General features: G+C 39.5%; 1 protein-coding gene across 1 annotated transcript in view; it reads right to left on the bottom strand.

The window, feature by feature from the left end:
- FAM13B (family with sequence similarity 13 member B) overlaps positions 1–18,417 on the bottom strand; it is a 794,661-nt gene that overhangs the window by 57,778 nt on the left and 718,466 nt on the right. The window contains exons 17-18 of the mRNA XM_053717251.1: positions 6,986–7,069; positions 6,731–6,900 (exon numbers count right to left, since the gene is read on the bottom strand). Of these exons, the coding sequence (XP_053573226.1) occupies positions 6,731–6,900; positions 6,986–7,069 (254 nt within the window). The remainder of the gene's footprint in view (positions 1–6,730; positions 6,901–6,985; positions 7,070–18,417) is intronic.

The following is an 18,417-nucleotide window of genomic DNA, read 5'->3' as shown; positions in this document are numbered from 1 at the left end:
TTTAGTACGTAAAACCACCTTATCTGCATGGAACACCAGATAAGGAGGAGAACACTGCAGAGCAGATAATTCTGAAACTCTTCTAGCAGAAGAAATTGCAACCAAAAACAAAACTTTCCAAGATAATAACTTAATATCAACGGAATGTAAGGGTTCAAACGGAACCCCCTGAAGAACTGAAAGAACTAAGTTGAGACTCCAAGGAGGAGTCAAAGGTTTGTAAACAGGCTTGATTCTAACCAGAGCCTGAACAAAGGCTTGAACATCTGGCACAGCTGCCAGTTTTTTGTGAAGTAACACAGACAAGGCAGAAATCTGTCCCTTCAAGGAACTTGCAGATAAACCTTTCTCCAATCCTTCTTGAAGAAAGGATAGAATCTTAGGAATCTTTACCTTGTCCCAAGGGAATCCTTTAGATTCACACCAACAGATATATTTTTTCCATATTTTGTGGTAAATTTTTCTAGTTACAGGCTTTCTGGCCTGAACAAGAGTATCAATAACAGAATCTGAGAACCCTCGTTTTGATAAGATCAAGCGTTCAATCTCCAAGCAGTCAGCTGGAGTGAGACCAGATTCGGATGTTCGAACGGACCTTGAACAAGAAGGTCTCGTCTCAAAGGTAGCTTCCATGGTGGAGCCGATGACATATTCACCAGATCTGCATACCAAGTCCTGCGTGGCCACGCAGGAGCTATCAAGATCACCGACGCCCTCTCCTGATTGATCCTGGCTACCAGCCTGGGGATGAGAGGAAACGGCGGGAATACATAAGCTAGTTTGAAGGTCCAAGGTGCTACTAGTGCATCTACTAGAGTCGCCTTGGGATCCCTGGATCTGGACCCGTAGCAAGGAACCTTGAAGTTCTGACGAGAGGCCATCAGATCCATGTCTGGAATGCCCCACAGTTGAGTAATTTGGGCAAAGATTTCCGGATGGAGTTCCCACTCCCCCGGATGTAATGTCTGACGACTCAGAAAATCCGCTTCCCAATTTTCCACTCCTGGGATGTGGATTGCAGACAAGTGGCAGGAGTGAGTCTCCGCCCATTGAATGATTTTGGTCACTTCTTCCATCGCCAGGGAACTCCTTGTTCCCCCCTGATGGTTGATGTACGCAACAGTCGTCATGTTGTCTGATTGAAACCGTATGAACTTGGCCTTTGCTAGCTGAGGTCAAGCCTTGAGAGCATTGAATATCGCTCTCAGTTCCAGAATATTTATCGGTAGAAGAGATTCTTCCCGAGACCAAAGACCCTGAGCTTTCAGGGATCCCCAGACCGCGCCCCAGCCCATCAGACTGGCGTCGGTCGTGACAATGACCCACTCTGGTCTGCGGAAGGTCATCCCTTGTGACAGGTTGTCCAGGGACAGCCACCAACGGAGTGAGTCTCTGGTCCTCTGATTTACTTGTATCTTCGGAGACAAGTCTGTATAGTCCCCATTCCACTGACTGAGCATGCACAGTTGTAATGGTCTTAGATGAATGCGCGCAAAAGGAACTATGTCCATTGCCGCTACCATCAAACCTATTACTTCCATGCACTGCGCTATGGAAGGAAGAGGAACGGAATGAAGTGTTTGACAAGAGTTTAGAAGTTTTGTTTTTCTGGCCTCTGTCAGAAAAATCCTCATTTCTAAGGAGTCTATTATTGTTCCCAAGAAGGGAACCCTTGTCGACGGAGATAGAGAACTCTTTTCCACGTTCACTTTCCATCCGTGAGATCTGAGAAAGGCCAGGACTATGTCCGTGTGAGCCTTTGCTTGAGGAAGGGACGACGCTTGAATCAGAATGTCGTCCAAGTAAGGTACTACTGCAATGCCCCTTGGTCTTAGCACCGCTAGAAGGGACCCTAGTACCTTTGTGAAAATCCTTGGAGCAGTGGCTAATCCGAAAGGAAGCGCCACGAACTGGTAATGCTTGTCCAGGAATGCGAACCTTAGGAACCGATGATGTTCCTTGTGGATAGGAATATGTAGATACGCATCCTTCAAATCCACCGTGGTCATGAATTGACCTTCCTGGATGGAAGGAAGAATTGTTCGAATGGTTTCCATTTTGAACGATGGAACCTTGAGAAACTTGTTTAAGATCTTGAGATCTAAGATTGGTCTGAACGTTCCCTCTTTTTTGGGAACTAAGAACAGATTGGAGTAGAACCCCATCCCTTGTTCTCCTAATGGAACAGGATGAATCACTCCCATTTTTAACAGGTCTTCTACACAATGTAAGAATGCCTGTCTCTTTATGTGGTCTGAAGACAATTGAGACCTGTGGAACCTCCCCCTTGGGGGAAGCCCCTTGAATTCCAGAAGATAACCTTGGGAGACTATTTCTAGTGCCCAAGGATCCAGAACATTTCTTGCCCAAGCCTGAGCGAAGAGAGAGAGTCTGCCCCCACCAGATCCGGTCCCGGATCGGGGGCCAACATTTCATGCTGTCTTGGTAGCAGTGGCAGGTTTCTTGGCCTGCTTTCCCTTGTTCCAGCCTTGCATTGGTCTCCAGGCTGGCTTGGCTTGAGAAGTATTACCCTCTTGCTTAGAGGACGTAGCACTTGGGGCTGGTCCGTTTCTACGAAAGGGACGAAAATTAGGTTTATTTTTGGCCTTGAAAGACCTATCCTGAGGAAGGGCGTGGCCCTTACCCCCAGTGATATCAGAGATAATCTCTTTCAAGTCAGGGCCAAACAGCGTTTTCCCCTTGAAAGGAATGTTAAGGAGTTTGTTCTTGGAAGACGCATCCGCTGACCAAGATTTCAACCAAAGCGCTCTACGCGCCACAATAGCAAACCCAGAATTCTTCGCCGCTAACCTAGCCAATTGCAAAGTGGCGTCTAGGGTGAAAGAATTAGCCAATTTGAGAGCACGGATTCTGTCCATAATCTCCTCATAAGGAGGAGAATCACTATCGATCGCCTTTACTAGCTCATCGAACCAGAAACACGCGGCTGTAGTGACAGGGACAATGCATGAAATTGGTTGTAGAAGGTAACCTTGTTGAACAAACATCTTTTTAAGCAAACCTTCTAATTTTTTATCCATAGGATCTTTGAAAGCACAACTATCTTCTATGGGTATAGTGGTGCGTTTGTTTAAAGTAGAAACCGCTCCCTCGACCTTGGGGACAGTCTGCCATAAGTCCTTTCTAGGGTCGACCATAGGAAACAATTTTTTAAATATGGGGGGAGGGACGAAAGGTATACCGGGCCTTTCCCATTCTTTATTTACAATGTCCGCCACCCGCTCGGGTATAGGAAAAGCTTCTGGGAGCCCCGGGACCTCTAGGAACTTGTCCATTTTACATAGTTTCTCTGGGATGATCAAATTCTCACAATCATCCAGAGTGGATAATACCTCCTTAAGCAGAGCGCGGAGATGTTCCAACTTAAATTTAAATGTAATCACATCGGGTTCAGCTTGTTGAGAAATTTTCCCTGAATCTGAAATTTCTCCCTCAGACAAAACCTCCCTGGCCCCCTCAGACTGGTGTAGGGGCATTTCAGAACCATTATCATCAGCGTCCTCATGCTCTTCAGTATCTAAAACAGAGCAGTCGCGCTTACGCTGATAAGTGGGCATTTTGGCTAAAATGTTTTTGATAGAATTATCCATTACAGCCGTTAATTGTTGCATAGTAAGGAGTATTGGCGCGCTAGATGTACTAGGGGCCTCCTGAGTGGGCAAGACTCGTGTAGACGAAGGAGGGAATGATGCAGTACCATGCTTACTCCCCTCACTTGAGGAATCATCTTGGGCATCATTTTCAGTGTCACATAAATCACATTTATTTAAATGAGAAGGAACCTTGGCTTCCCCACATTCAGAACACAGTCTATCTGGTAGTTCAGACATGTTAAACAGGCATAAACTTGATAACAAAGTACAAAAAACGTTTTAAAATAAAACCGTTACTGTCACTTTAAATTTTAAACTGAACACACTTTATTACTGCAATTGCGAAAAAGTATGAAGGAATTGTTCAAAATTCACCAAAATTTCACCACAGTGTCTTAAAGCCTTAAAAGTATTGCACACCAAATTTGGAAGCTTTAACCCTTAAAATAACGGAACCGGAGCCGTTTTTAACTTTAACCCCTTTACAGTCCCTGGTATCTGTTTTGCTGAGACCCAACCAAGCCCAAAGGGGAATACGATACCAAATGACGCCTTCAGAAAGTCTTTTCTATGTATCAGAGCTCCTCACACATGCGACTGCATGTCATGCTTCTCAAAAACAAGTGCGCAATACCGGCGCGAAAATGAGGCTCTGCCTATGATTAGGGAAAGCCCCTAGAGAATAAGGTGTCTAAAACAGTGCCTGCCGATATTATTTAACAAAAATACCCAGATTAAATGATTCCTCAAGGCTAAATATGTGTAATATATGAATCGATTTAGCCCAGAAAATGTCTACAGTCTTAATAAGCCCTTGTGAAGCCCTTATTTACTGTCTGAATAAAAATGGCTTACCGGATCCCATAGGGAAAATGACAGCTTCCAGCATTACATCGTCTTGTTAGAATGTGTCATACCTCAAGCAGCAAAAGACTGCTCACTGTTCCCCCAACTGAAGTTAATTCCTCTCAACAGTCCTGTGTGGAACAGCCATGGATTTTAGTAACGGTTGCTAAAATCATTTTCCTCATACAAACAGAAATCTTCATCTCTTTTCTGTTTCAGAGTAAATAGTACATACCAGCACTATTTTAAAATAACAAACTCTTGATTGAATAATAAAAACTACAGTTAAACACTAAAAAACTCTAAGCCATCTCCGTGGAGATGTTGCCTGTACAACGGCAAAGAGAATGACTGGGGTAGGCGGAGCCTAGGAGGGATCATGTGACCAGCTTTGCTGGGCTCTTTGCCATTTCCTGTTGGGGAAGAGAATATCCCACAAGTAAGGATGACGCCGTGGACCGGACACACCTATGTTGGAGAAAAGGGGCAGTTTGCAGAGGCTTAAATACAAGATAATCACAGAGGTTAAAAATATATTATTATAACTGTGTTGGTTATGCAAAACTGGGGAATGGGTAATAAAGGGATTATCTATCTTTTAAAACAATAAAAATTCTGGTGTAGACTGTCCCTTTAAATGAAAACACTGCTCCATTTTTTAAAGGATCTGCAATTCCAAACATCTCAAACGCTTATCTACTCATTTGCCTTCAAAATCAAATAAGCTTTTAAATTCTTTTTTTTTTATTTTTTTTTGCAGCCTAACATCTTTTTATATCCACCTCATGTGCACTCCTTTTCTCAAATTCTAATTTTCTGATATTTTCTTTATTTCATTTTTGATCCCGCTCTCAGTACCACAATGTTTGCCATTTTCTCCCTCAGATTCTGAACCACTTTAGTATGTATGCTCTAGATATTAAACCTTAATTTACCTACTGGTATTCTGAAAAAGATATTAGGTAAGTTCATATCCTATTAGTATATATACAGTGTAAAAATTCGACATGCATTATACAAATTCAAAGAAATGAATGCTTGCATTCAGAGCTCCTCATAAAGTAGCTCCCTCTACAGACTATAGCCCCATTTATGAATGCAGCTTTGGAGCTGAACTGGCCTGAAACACTAGTTAAAGGGACACTGAACCCAGATTTTTTCTTTCATGATTCAGATAGAGCATGCAATTTTAAGCAACTTTCTAATTTATTCCTATTAAATTTTCTTCATTGTCTTGGTATCTTTATTTGAAATGCAAGAATGTAAGTTTAGATGCCGGCCCATTTTTGGTGAACAACCTGGGTTGTTCTTGCTGATTGGTGGATAAATTCATCCACCAATAAAAAAGTGCTGTCCGGAGTTCTAAACCAAAACAAAATAAAGCTTAGATGCCCTTTTCAAATAAAGATAGCAAGAGAACAAAGAAAATTGATAATAGGAGTAAATTAGGAAATTGCTTAAAATTGCATGGTCTATCTGAATCACAAAATAATTTTTTTTGGTTCAGTGTCCCTTTAAGTAGTTACTTAACATCTCTGCAAGCTCAAGGTTTGCTGAAATAAATTATCCTGATCCAAATGGGGCATGGCTGCACAAGTAACTGTTCAGGAGAGCGAACCTTGTCTGCCGCAATATAGGTATACGAGCTTGTTAGACCCACACATGGAACAATTCAGAAATAAATCCCATTACCCATAGTGGTTTGTTTAAATAAATGTCAGACATTATTAGTTTAAAGTAAAAATAATTTTAATGGCAGAGATTTTTTTTTAAGGTGAATCAACAGAATCTGCTGTGCATGTTTCATCAATTCCCCTCCCAAGAAAGTAAAATGGACATAAATACAGACATTTTCACAAATCTCTCATATATAAATACAGAGTGGAAACTGTACAGTGAAAAACTTACAGTTACTGGCAACTTTCAAATCTTTAAAGGGACAATTTTTTTCTTAAATATTTCAAAATGAATTGTGATAATAATAATAATAATAGTAATAATAATTATAAATTGTAGACACTTATACCCATCTACCAAGAGAGCTGAGGCTTTGTCCCTATTAATCACAGTCACTGAGCAATGAAAAAGAGTTATGCAACATCAATCTTAAAACCATTTCAATTACATTTTAGGAAGATTTTACTCTGCCGCCCTTTATACATATTATTGTTGTCCCTTTATTTGCACAAACAATGTTTTTTGGCCTGCAAAATCTGTTGAAGTAATCAGACATCTAACATGACATGCATGCTGACAAAATGATAACTTACACTGGAGTTGTCCTAGAACTGGATAACCTTGTTTCTCTTGTTAGTTTATCTTGTCCTAAATCTTCATTTTCAATACTTTCTTCTGTGTTTGGAAATGACTGTATATTTATAGAGGGAATTATAATGTCACTGCAGTCGGAAGACACATTGCCACTTTCTTCTTCTTCCTCCTGCACAGCAGTAACAGCATTAAAACACATTATTGTTATGACACCAATATAATTACTACAAATACTATGTATTATGAAAAGATACCTTAATTTCATCAAAAAAATGGGAGGTTTCTCCTTCAATGATAGGAGCCAACATCTGACCTCTGCGTTTTGATGAAGGTGATCCCTAAATTAATCAATACATTGGGTTATTAAACATATTTATAATATACAAATTCACACACATTTTAACATAAAGAATGACACAAATAATACAAAACGGTATTTTCTCCATCATAAATTCTCAGAGTATACAACTCTGCCCTCAACCTAGCCAAACAACCCTTCTATAAATTAATTATTTATTGTGACAGGAACAAGGTCTTCACACTCCTATCTTCTTCTCATTCACAACCAGTCCACTTGACCACATTTCCTCCCCTCTCTCTGCTTATTTAAACCCTGCTCTAACATATCTTTTTAAGCAGTGTCTTGCCATTGGAATATTTCCTACACATTCAAGAGTGCATTAATCATGCCAATACTAACAAAAAATCCCTTACTTGACCCCACCACCCCTTCTAACTATTAGCCAGTCTCCATCCTTCCCTTTGGTTCAATTTCTCTAAACAAAATCACCCCCCCCCCCCAATCTATCATAAATGCTTCAACTAGACTTCTCCACCCAAGTCAAATATCTACTTTGGCTGATACGCACCGCCACTATATACACTGGTTCCCCTAACACTTTAAAATACAATTTAAAATATTAACCTTAACCTGCTAAGCACTTAACAACCTCACTCCGAACTTTATTTCTTCTCTCATCTCCAAATACTCCCCCAATCATCATTCTTCGACCTCTGACCTACATCTCTCCAGTCTTATTATTTCTTCTTCCCTCTCTGGCCTCCAAGATTTCACACACATTGCTACAGTCCTCTGGAACTCTCTGCCTACTCCATCCCTGTATATTTGTAAGCACTCTCTTTACCCACCTATTTAAAGGGGCTTACCAACTTTCCAAGATTTGCTTCCTAACCAAAATAAAACTTGAACTGCCTTGACTTGCTTCTGCAACTACAATCCATGTTATAAGCTACCAAAAATGATGCATCTTCAGTCTCAACCTGCAAACTTTTTTAAGCTCTCTGGAGCAGGACTCATCCTCCAGTTTAGTCTGTTTTGTATTTGCATCTTATTTTAGACCCCTACTGTTGAACCCAGAGGTATAGAAATTTGCTGCACTATATAAATTAAAATAATAATAATAAAAGAAAGGAGCAACATAAACAGTTCCAAAGGAAAATGTAAAATTAGATAAATTGTTTATTAAGCAATAAGATGTAAAAAAGTGGTATCATGAACAGCTATGTTTCTCATCACGTGTGTTTAAATAACGTTTTCTAAGGGACAAAGAATTTACTGTCGTTTTTAAAAAAAATTATTTTCTGTTAGTAACAGTGTATGTTCCCTAAAATAGAAAATGTAAATGATTCTTTCTTTCATGTAATTGGCAAGAGTCCATGAGCTAGGGACATATGGGATATACAATCCTACCAGAAGGGGCAAAGTTTCCCAAACCTCAAAATGCCTATAAATACACCCCTCACCACACCCACAATTCAGTTTTACAAACTTTGCCTCCTATGGAGGTGGTGAAGTAAGTTTGTGCTAAGATTTCTACGTTGATATGCGCTTCTCAGCATTGTTGAAGCCCGATTCCTCTCAGAGTACAGCAAATGTCAGAGGGATGTGAAGGGAGTATCACTTATTTGAATACGATGATTTCCCAAATGGGGGTCTATTTCATAGGTTCTCTGTTATCGGTCCTAGAGATTCATCTCCTACCTCCCTTTTCAGATTGACGATATACTCTCAATTTACCATTACCTCTACTAATAACTGTTTTAGTACTGGTTTGGCTATCTGCTATATGTGGATGGGTGTCTTTTGGCAAGTATGTTTTTTATTACTTAAGACACCTCAGCTATGGTTTGGCACTTTATGCATTTATATAAAGTTCTAAATATATGTATTGTACTTATATTTGCCATGAGTCAGGTTCATGTATTTCCTTCTGCAGACTGTCAGTTTCATATTTGGGGAATTTAAACATTTTAAGAAATTTATTTTCTTACCTGGGGTTTTAGTTTTTTTTTCAATTGACTACTTCTTGCTATTGCGGGTGGCCCGCGGGTGCGTCAAATGCTAAACTTTATTGCATCATTTTTGGTGCGAATTTTTTTTTTTGCCGCAGAAAAAGACGTTTATGACGCAACTTAGTCATTTCCGGCGTCATACGTGACGCCAAGACCTTTCACACGGCGGCGTCAGTGACGCGAGTGTGTCATTTCCGGTTATTTTTGGCGCCAAAAAAGTTTACGTTACATTGTGCGTCATACTTGGCATCAAATTTCTTTCATTATTTCTATACCCCATTGATGTTTGCCTCTTGCTTTTTTCTATCAGAGGCCTATGCTTTTGCATTTTTTCCCATTCCTGAAACTGTCATATAAGGAAATAGATAATTTTGCTTTATATGTTGTTTTTTCTCTTACATTGAGCAAGATGTCCCAATCTGATCCTGCCTCAGAAGTTTCTGCTGGAACATTGCTGCCTGACATCGGTTCTCTCAAAGCTAAGTGCATTTGTTGTAAAAGTGTAGAAATTATTCCACCAAATGTCATTTGTAATAGTTGTCATGATAAACTTTTACATGCAGATAGTGTTTCCATCAGTAATAGTACATTGCCAGTTGCAGTTCCTTCAACTTCTAATGTACATGATATACCTGTAAATTTTATAGAATTTGTTTCTGATTCTATTCTGAAGGCTTTGTCTGCATTTCCACCTTCTAATAAACGTAAAAGGTCTTTTAAAACTTCTCATTTAGCTGATGAAATTTCAAATGACCAGCAACATAATAATTTATCCTCTTCTGATGAGGATCTATCTGATTCAGAAGATCCTTCCTCAGACATTGACACTGACAAATCTACTTATTTATTTAAAATAGAGTATATGCGTTCTTTATTAAAAGAAGTGTTAATTACTTTGGATATTGAGGTAACCAGTCCTATTGATGTTCAGTCTAATAAACGTTTAAATGCGGTTTTTAAACCTCCTGTGGTTTCCCCAGGGGTTTTTCCTATTCCTGAGGCTATTTCTGATATGATTTCTAGGGAATGGAATAAGCCAGGTACTTCTTTTATTCCTTCTTCAAGGTTTAAAAAATTGTATCCTTTACCAGCAAAATCTATAGAGTTTTGGGAAAAGATCCCCAAAGTTGATGGGGCTATTTCTACTCTTGCTAAACGTACCACTATTCCTATGGAAGATAGTACTTCCTTTAAGGATCCTTTAGATAGGAAGCTTGAATCCTATCTAAGGAAGGCCTATTTATATTCAGGTCATCTTCTCAGACCTGCTATTTCTTTGGCTGATGTTGCGGCTGCCTCAACTTTTTGGTTGGAGAATTTAGCGCAATGAGAATTGGATCCTGACATATCTAGCATTACTCGCTTACTGCAACATGCTAATCATTTTATTTGTGATGCCATTTTTGATATTATCAAAATTGATGTTAGATCCATGTCTTTAGCTGTATTAGCTAGAAGAGCTTTGTGGCTTAAATCTTGGAATGCTGATATGACATCTAAATCTAGATTACTATCTCTTTCTTTCCAAGGTAATAATTTATTTGGTTCTCAGTTGGATTCTATTATTTCAACTATCACTGGAGGAAAAGGAGTTTTTTTGCTTCAGGATAAAAAAACCTAAGGGTAAATCTAAGGCTTCTAACCGTTTTCGTTCCTTTCGTCAGAATAAGGAACAAAAACTCAATCCTCCTCCCAAGGAATCTGCTTCCAGTTGGAAGCCTTCCTCAAATTGGAATAAATCCAAGCCATTTAGGAAACCAAAGTCTGCCCCTAAGTCCGCATGAAGGTGCGGCCCTCATTCCAGCTCAGCTGGTAGGGGGCAGATTAAGGTTTTTCAAGGATTTTTGGATAAAATCTGTCCAAAATCATTGCATTCAGAGCATCGTCTCTCAAGGGTATCGAATTGGATTCAAAGTAAGACCTCCTGTGAGAAGATTTTTTCTCTCACGCATCCTTGTAAATCCAGTAAAAGCTCAGGCTTTTCTGAAGTGTGTTTCAGACCTGGAGGCTTCAGGGGTAATCATGCCAGTTCCTCCTCAGGAACAAGGTTTGGGGTTTTATTCAAACCTATTCATTGTACCAAAGAAAGAAAATTTGTTCAGACCAGTTCTGGATCTGAAATTTTTTAATCGTTATGTAAGAGTACCAACTTTCAAGATGGTGACTATAAGGACTATTCTGCCTTTTGTTCAGCAAGGACATTATATGTCCACAATAGACTTGCAGGATGCATAACTACATATTCCGATTCATCCAGAACACTATCAGTTTCTGAGATTCTCTTTTCTAGACAAGCATTACCAATTTGTTGCTCTTCCATTTGGCCAAGCAACAGCTCCAAGAATCTTTTCAAAGGTTCTGGGTGCCCTACTATCTGTAATCAGAGAACAGGGTATTGCTGTGTTTCCTTATTTGGACGATATCTTGGTACTAGCTCAGTCTTTACATACTGCAGAATCTCACATGAATCAACTAGTGTTGTTTTTTCGGAAAAATGGTTGGAGGATCAATTTACCAAAAAGTTTCTTGATTCCTCAGACAAGGGTCACCTTTTTAGGTTTCCAGATAGATTCAGTGTCCATGTCTCTGTCTCTAACAGACAAGACACGTTTAAAATTGGTCGCAGCATGCCGGCACCTTCAGTCTCAGTCATTCCCTTCAGTGGCTATGTGCATGGAAGTTTTAGGTCTCATGACTGCAGCATCGGACGCGATCCCCTTTGCTGTTTTCACATGAGACCTCTACAGCTTTGCATGCTGAATCAATGGTACAGGGATTATACAAATATACCACAATTAATATCCTTGAATCCCAATGTACGACACTCTCTGACATGGTGGATAGATCACCATCGTTTGGTTCAAGGGGCTTCTTTTGTTCGGCCAACCTGGACTGTGATCTCAACAGATGCGAGTCTTTCAGGTTGGGGAGCTGTTTGAGGATCTCTGACAGCACAAGGGGTTTGGAAATCTCAAGAGGCGAGATTACCAATAAATATTTTAGAACTCCGTGCAATTCTCAGGGCTCTTCAGTTTTGGCCTCTGCTAGAGAGAACCGTTCATTTGTTTTCAGACAGACAATATCACAACTGTGGCTTATGTCAATCATCAGGGTGGGACTCACAGTCCCCAAGCTATGAAAGAAGTATCTCGGATACTTGCTTGGGCGGAATCCAGCTCCTGTCTAATCTCTGCGGTACATATCCCAGGTGTAGACAATTGGGAGGCGGATTATCTCAGCCGCCAGACTTTACATCCAGGGGAGTGGTCTCTCCATCCAGATGTGTTTTCTCAGATTGTTCAGATGTGGGGTCTTCCAGAGATAGATCTCATGGCCTCTCATCTAAACAAGAAACTTCCCAGATACCTGTCCAGGTCCAGGGATGTTCAGGCGGAAGCAGTGGATGCACTGACACTTCCTTGGTGTTATCATCCTGCTTACATCTTCCCGCCTCTAGTTCTCCTTCCAAGAGTGATCTCTAAAATCATCATGGAACAGTCTTTTGTGTTGCTGGTGGCTCCAGCATGGCCACACAGGTTTTGGTATGCGGATCTGGTGCGGATGTCCAGTTGCCCGCCTTGGCCACTTCCGTTACGGCCGGACCTACTATCTCAAGGTCCATTTTTCCATTAGGATCTCAAATCATTAAATTTGAAGGTGTGGAAATTGAACGCTTAGTTCTAAGTCATAGAGGTTTCTTTGACTCAGTGATTAATACTGTGTTACAAGCTCATAAATCTGTCTCTAGAAAGATTTATTATAGAGTTTGGAAGACTTACATTTCATGGTGTTCTTCTCATAAATTCTCCTGGCATTCTTTTAGAATTCCTAGAATTTTACAGTTCCTTCAGGATGGTTTGAATAAGGGTTTGTCTGCAAGTTCCTTGAAAGGACAAATCTCCGCTCTTTCTGTTTTATTTCACAGAAAGATTGCTATACTTCCTGATATTCACTGTTTTGTACAGGCTTTAGTTCGTATTAAGCCTGTCATTAAATCAATTTCTCCTCCTTGGAGTCTTAATTTGGTTCTGAAGGCGTTACAGGCTCCTCCTTTTGAGCCTGTGCATTCTTTGGACATTAAACTACTTTCTTGGAAAGTGTTGTTCCTTTTGGCTATCTCTTCTGCTAGAAGAGTTTCTGAGCTATCTGCTCTTTCTTGTGAGTCTCCTTTTCTGATTTTTCATCAGGATAAGGCAGTTTTGCAGACTTCTTTTCAATTTTTACCTAAGGTTGTGAACTCTAACAACATTAGTAGAGAAATTGTTGTCCCTTCTTTATGTCCTAATCCTAAGAATTCTTTAGAGAGATCCTTACATTCTTTGGATGTGGTAAGAGCTTTGAAATATTATGTGGAAGCTACTAAAGATTTCAGGAAGACTTCCAGTCTATTTGTTTTATTTTCTGGTCCTAGGAAAGGTCAGAAGGCTTCTGCTAGTTCCTTGGCTTCTTGGTTGAAACTTTTGATTCATCAAGCTTATTTGGAGTCGGGTCAGGCCCCGCCTCACAGAATTACAGCTCATTCTACTAGATCAGTTTCCACTTTGTGGGCTTTTAAGAATGAAGCTTCAGTTGATCAGATTTGCAAAGCGGCGACTTGGTCCTCTTGGCATACATTTACTAAATTCTACCGTTTTTATGTATTTGCTTCTTCGGAAGCAGTTTTTGGTAGAAAAGTTCTTCAGGTAGCTGTTTCTGTTTGATTCTTCTGCTTTTGATTTAATTTTTTTTTCTTTCAAAGATGAAATAAACTTATTTTTGTTTTGGGTTGTGGATTATTTTTTTCAGTGGAATATGGCTGTTTTTATTTTTATTCCCTTCCTCTCTAGTGACTCTTGAGTGGAAGACTCCACATCTTGGGTATTGATATCCCATATGTCACTAGCTCATGGACTCTAGCCAATTACATGAAAGAAAACATAATTTATGTAAGAACTTACCTGATAAATTAATTTCTTTCATATTGGCAAGAGTCCATGAGGCCCACCCTTTTTATGGTGGTTATGATTTTTTATATAAAGCACAATTATTTCCAAATTTCCTTTGTTGATGCTTTCTACTCCTTCCTTTTTCACCCCACTGCTTAGCTATTCGTTAAACTGAATTGTGGGTGTGGTGAGGGGTGTATTTATAGGCATTTTGAGGTTTGGGAAACTTTGCCCCTCCTGGTAGGATTGTATATCCCATATGTCACTAGCTCATGGACTCTTGCCAATATGAAAGAAATGAATTTATCAGGTAAGTTCTTACATAAATTATGTTTTTTGTTTTTGCTCCAGTTCCAAATAAAAATGTTAATGTTCTGGGATATGTATTATTGTCTTGTTTTTTAATCATTAATTTTGGATTTGCTGTTATGGCGATAGAAAAAAAAAATGATAGTTTTAGAATTCTAGCGTTGAATGTTGCAAGAATTTATTTAAGCAATAGCACTACTTCTATGCTCTATAATCTTCACATAACAAAGCCCATATGTAAGCACTCACTAGTCTTGAGTCAACGGCATAACTTCTTTTTATTGTGTAAAGTTTTGGGACTGCTCGTGTCCCTTCTTCAGACATCTATACATATATACACATATACAACGAGAAAAACAAAATGTATGCTTAACTGATAAATTCATTTCTTTCATGGTGGTGAGAGTCTACGAGCCATTACTCGCAGGCATTTAGCTCCGTGTCACTAGGAGGAGGTAAAGATACCCAACATTCCACAGGCGTATAAACCCTCTCACCACTCTGGTACCCCAGTCTAACATATATCTGAGAAAATAAAAAAAGGACAAAGTAGGAAAGGACAAAGCAGGTAAATGAGATACATATTAAAACTGCCGCCCAATTAGAAAAATAAGAAGGCGGGACTTGTGGACTATTATCACCATGAAAATGGCCCCATAATTTATGCTTAACTGATAAATTCATTTATTTCATGGTGGTGAATGTCCATGATCCATTACTCCTGGGAATTACTCTTCTCTACTACTCGGAGTCAAATATTCCCAAACCCCACAAGCCCTATAAAACCCCTCATACCTTGTACATACCTCAGGTCTAACATATAGCCACGCAAAGTGAAGTAAAAAAAAAGCTAAAGAGCAATAAATGGAGCAGGAAAAATAAATAAAGATGATGTACCAAAAAAGTAATAAACCCTATAAAACATAGGATGAGGTCTTGTGGACTCTCACCACCATGAAATAAATGAATTTATCAGGTAAGCATAAATGTTTTTTTTTTCCATACAGGTGGTAAGAGCCTACAATCCATTACTCCTGGGAACTAATAACTAAGGTATGGAGTCCACGAGTAATAACATAAAGGGAGTGATTTAAAAACATTTTTTTACTGAGAAATTAAATCCACAACCCCAATTAAAAAATATATATTGTTGTGAATGCACTTAAAAAATAAATCAAAACAGGCAAAAAAAAATCATACTGAGACAACTGCCGGAAGAACCTTCCTACCAAAGGCTGCCTCAGAAGAAGCAAAAGCATCTAAATGGTGGAGTTTTGTAAAAGTATGCAAAGAAGATCAAGTAGCCAAAGAAAAAGCAGAACCTTTTCTAGAACCAGAAAAGCAAATGAACAAACTAGAAGTTTGTCTTAAGTCCTTAGTAGCATCAATGTAATTTTTAAATGCCCTAACAACGTCCAAATTATCCAAAGATCTCCCTGAAGCATTCTTAGGATTAGGATACAAAGAAGGGACAACCATCTATCGGCTAAGCTTGTCTGAACAACCAACCCTTAGGCAAAAAAGTCAAAAGTAGTCTGTAAAACTGCCTTATCCTGATGAAAAATCAGGTAAGGAGGTTTACAAGAAAGCACAGATAATTCAGAAACTCTTCTAGCGGAAGAGATAGCCAAAATTAATAACACTTTCCAAGAAAGTAGTTTAATATCTACCGTATGCATAGTTTTAAAAGGAAGAACCTGCAAAATCCTTAACACCAAGTTAAGATTCCATGGAGAAGAAATTGCCTTGATTGCAGGTTTAATACGAACCAAAGTCTGAACAAAACCATAAATATAAGGAATATTAGCAATCTGCCCCTTCAAAGAAGTAAGAATTGCAAAATCCTAAGAATTCTGTAAGACTGCCAGGGAAAACCATGGCCTATACACCACAAAATAAAGGCCTTCCAGACCTTATAATAGATTTTCTTAGTTACAGGCTTGATGAGCCTGAATTAAGATTTCAATCACAGAATCAGAGAAGCCCCTAAGGATTAACCGTTCAATTTCCATGACATCAAGTTAAGAGACTTGAGATCTGAATGGAAAAAGAGACTTGAGATCTGGATGGAAAAACTGACCTTGAGACAACTGCAGAGGCCAAGGAAGACAACTGGACATCTAAACTAGACCTGATTATCAAATTCTGCAAGGCAATGCTGGGCCAATCAGGATTACTGAAGATTTATCTAGGCTTATCTCGGAAATCACTCTGGAGGAAACAGATAAGAAAGCTGAAATGACCAAGGAACTACTAGAGCATTCACAAACTCTGCTTGAGGATCCCTGGACCTCTCAAAGTACCTGGGAAGTTTGTTATTTAAATGAAGAATCTGGGACACGCCAAAAATCCACAACCTGATAAAGAGACCACTCCCCTGGATGTAGAGATTAACTACTGAGAAAACATAATTTATGCTTACCTGATAAATTTATTTCTCTTGTGGTGTATCCAGTCCACGGATCATCCATTACTTGTGGGATATTCTCCTTCCCAACAGGAAGTTGCAAGAGGATCACCCACAGCAGAGCTGCTATATAGCTCCTCCCCTAACTGCCATATCCAGTCATTCGACCGAAAACAAGCAGAGAAAGGAGAAACCATAGGGTGCAGTGGTGACTGTAGTTTAAAATAGAAAATACCTGCCTTAAAATGACAGGGCGGGCCGTGGACTGGATACACCACAAGAGAAATCTCTTGTAAGGTGTATCCAGTCCACGGATCATCCATTACTTGTGGGATACCAATACCAAAGCTAAAGTACACGGATGAAGGGAGGGACAAGGCAGGTACTTAAACGGAAGGTACCACTGCCTGTAAAACCTTTCTCCCAAAAATAGCCTCCGAAGAAGCAAAAGTATCAAATTTGTAGAATTTTGAAAAAGTATGAAGCGAAGACCAAGTCGCCGCCTTGCAAATCTGTTCAACAGAAGCCTCATTTTTAAAGGCCCATGTGGAAGCCACAGCTCTAGTAGAATGAGCTGTAATCCTTTCTGGAGAATGCTGGCCAGCAGTCTCATAGGCTAAGTGGATTATGCTTCTTAGCCAAAAAGAAAGAGAGGTTGCCGAAGCCTTTTGACCTCTCCTCTGTCCAGAGTAGACAACAAACAAAGCAGATGTTTGAAGAAAATCTTTAGTAGCTTGTAAGTAAAACTTTAAAGCACGAACCACGTCCAGATTGTGTAATAGATGTTTCTTCTTTGAAGAAGGATTAGGACACAAAGACGGAACAACAATCCCTTGATTGATATTCTTATTAGATACCACCTTAGGTAAAAACCCAGGTTTGGTACGCAGAACTACCTTATCTGCATGGAATATCAGATAAGGAGAATCACATTGTAAGGCAGATAACTCGGAAACTCTACGAGCCGAGGAAATAGCTACCAAAAATTAAGTGGAATTAACCACTGCCTGAAGAACCTTTCTCCCAAAAACAGCCTCCAAAGAAGCAAAAGTATCAAATTTGTAAAATTTTGAAAAAGTGTGAAGCGAAGACCAAGTCGCGGCCTTGCAAATCTGTTCAACAGAGGCCTCATTTTTAAAGGCCCAGGTGGAAGCCACAACTCTAGTAGAATGAGCTGTAATTCTTTCAGGGGGCTGCTGTCCAGCAGTCTCATAGGCTAGGCGTATAATACTCCGAAGCCAAAAGGAAAGAGAGGTTGCCGAAGCTTTTTGACCTCTCCTCTGTCCAGAATAAACGACAAACAGGGAAGATGTTTGACGAAAATCTTTAGTAGCTTGTAAGTAAAACTTCAAGGCACGGACTACGTCCAGATTATGTAAAAGACGTTCCTTCTTTGAAGAAGGATTAGGACACAATGAAGTAACAACAATCTCTTGATTGATATCCTTGTTAGAAACCACCTTAGGTAAAAACCCAGGTTTGGTACGCAGAACTACCTTATCTGCATGAAAAATCAGATAAGGAGAATCACATTGTAAGGCAGATAGCTAAGAGACTCTCCGAGCCGAGGAAATAGCCATCAAAAACAGAACTTTCCAAGATAAAAGCTTAATATCAATGGAATGAAGGGGTTCAAACGGAACTCCTTGAAGAACTTTAAGAACCAAGTTTAAGCTCCATGGGGGAGCAACAGGTTTAAACACAGGCTTAATTCTAATCAAAGCCTGACAAA

This window comes from Bombina bombina, chromosome 6, assembly GCF_027579735.1.
Source record: "Bombina bombina isolate aBomBom1 chromosome 6, aBomBom1.pri, whole genome shotgun sequence".
Lineage (NCBI taxonomy): Eukaryota > Metazoa > Chordata > Amphibia > Anura > Bombinatoridae > Bombina > Bombina bombina.
The sequence above is the reverse complement of the archived record's forward strand: the minus strand, read 5'-3'. Positions and strand labels throughout refer to the sequence as shown.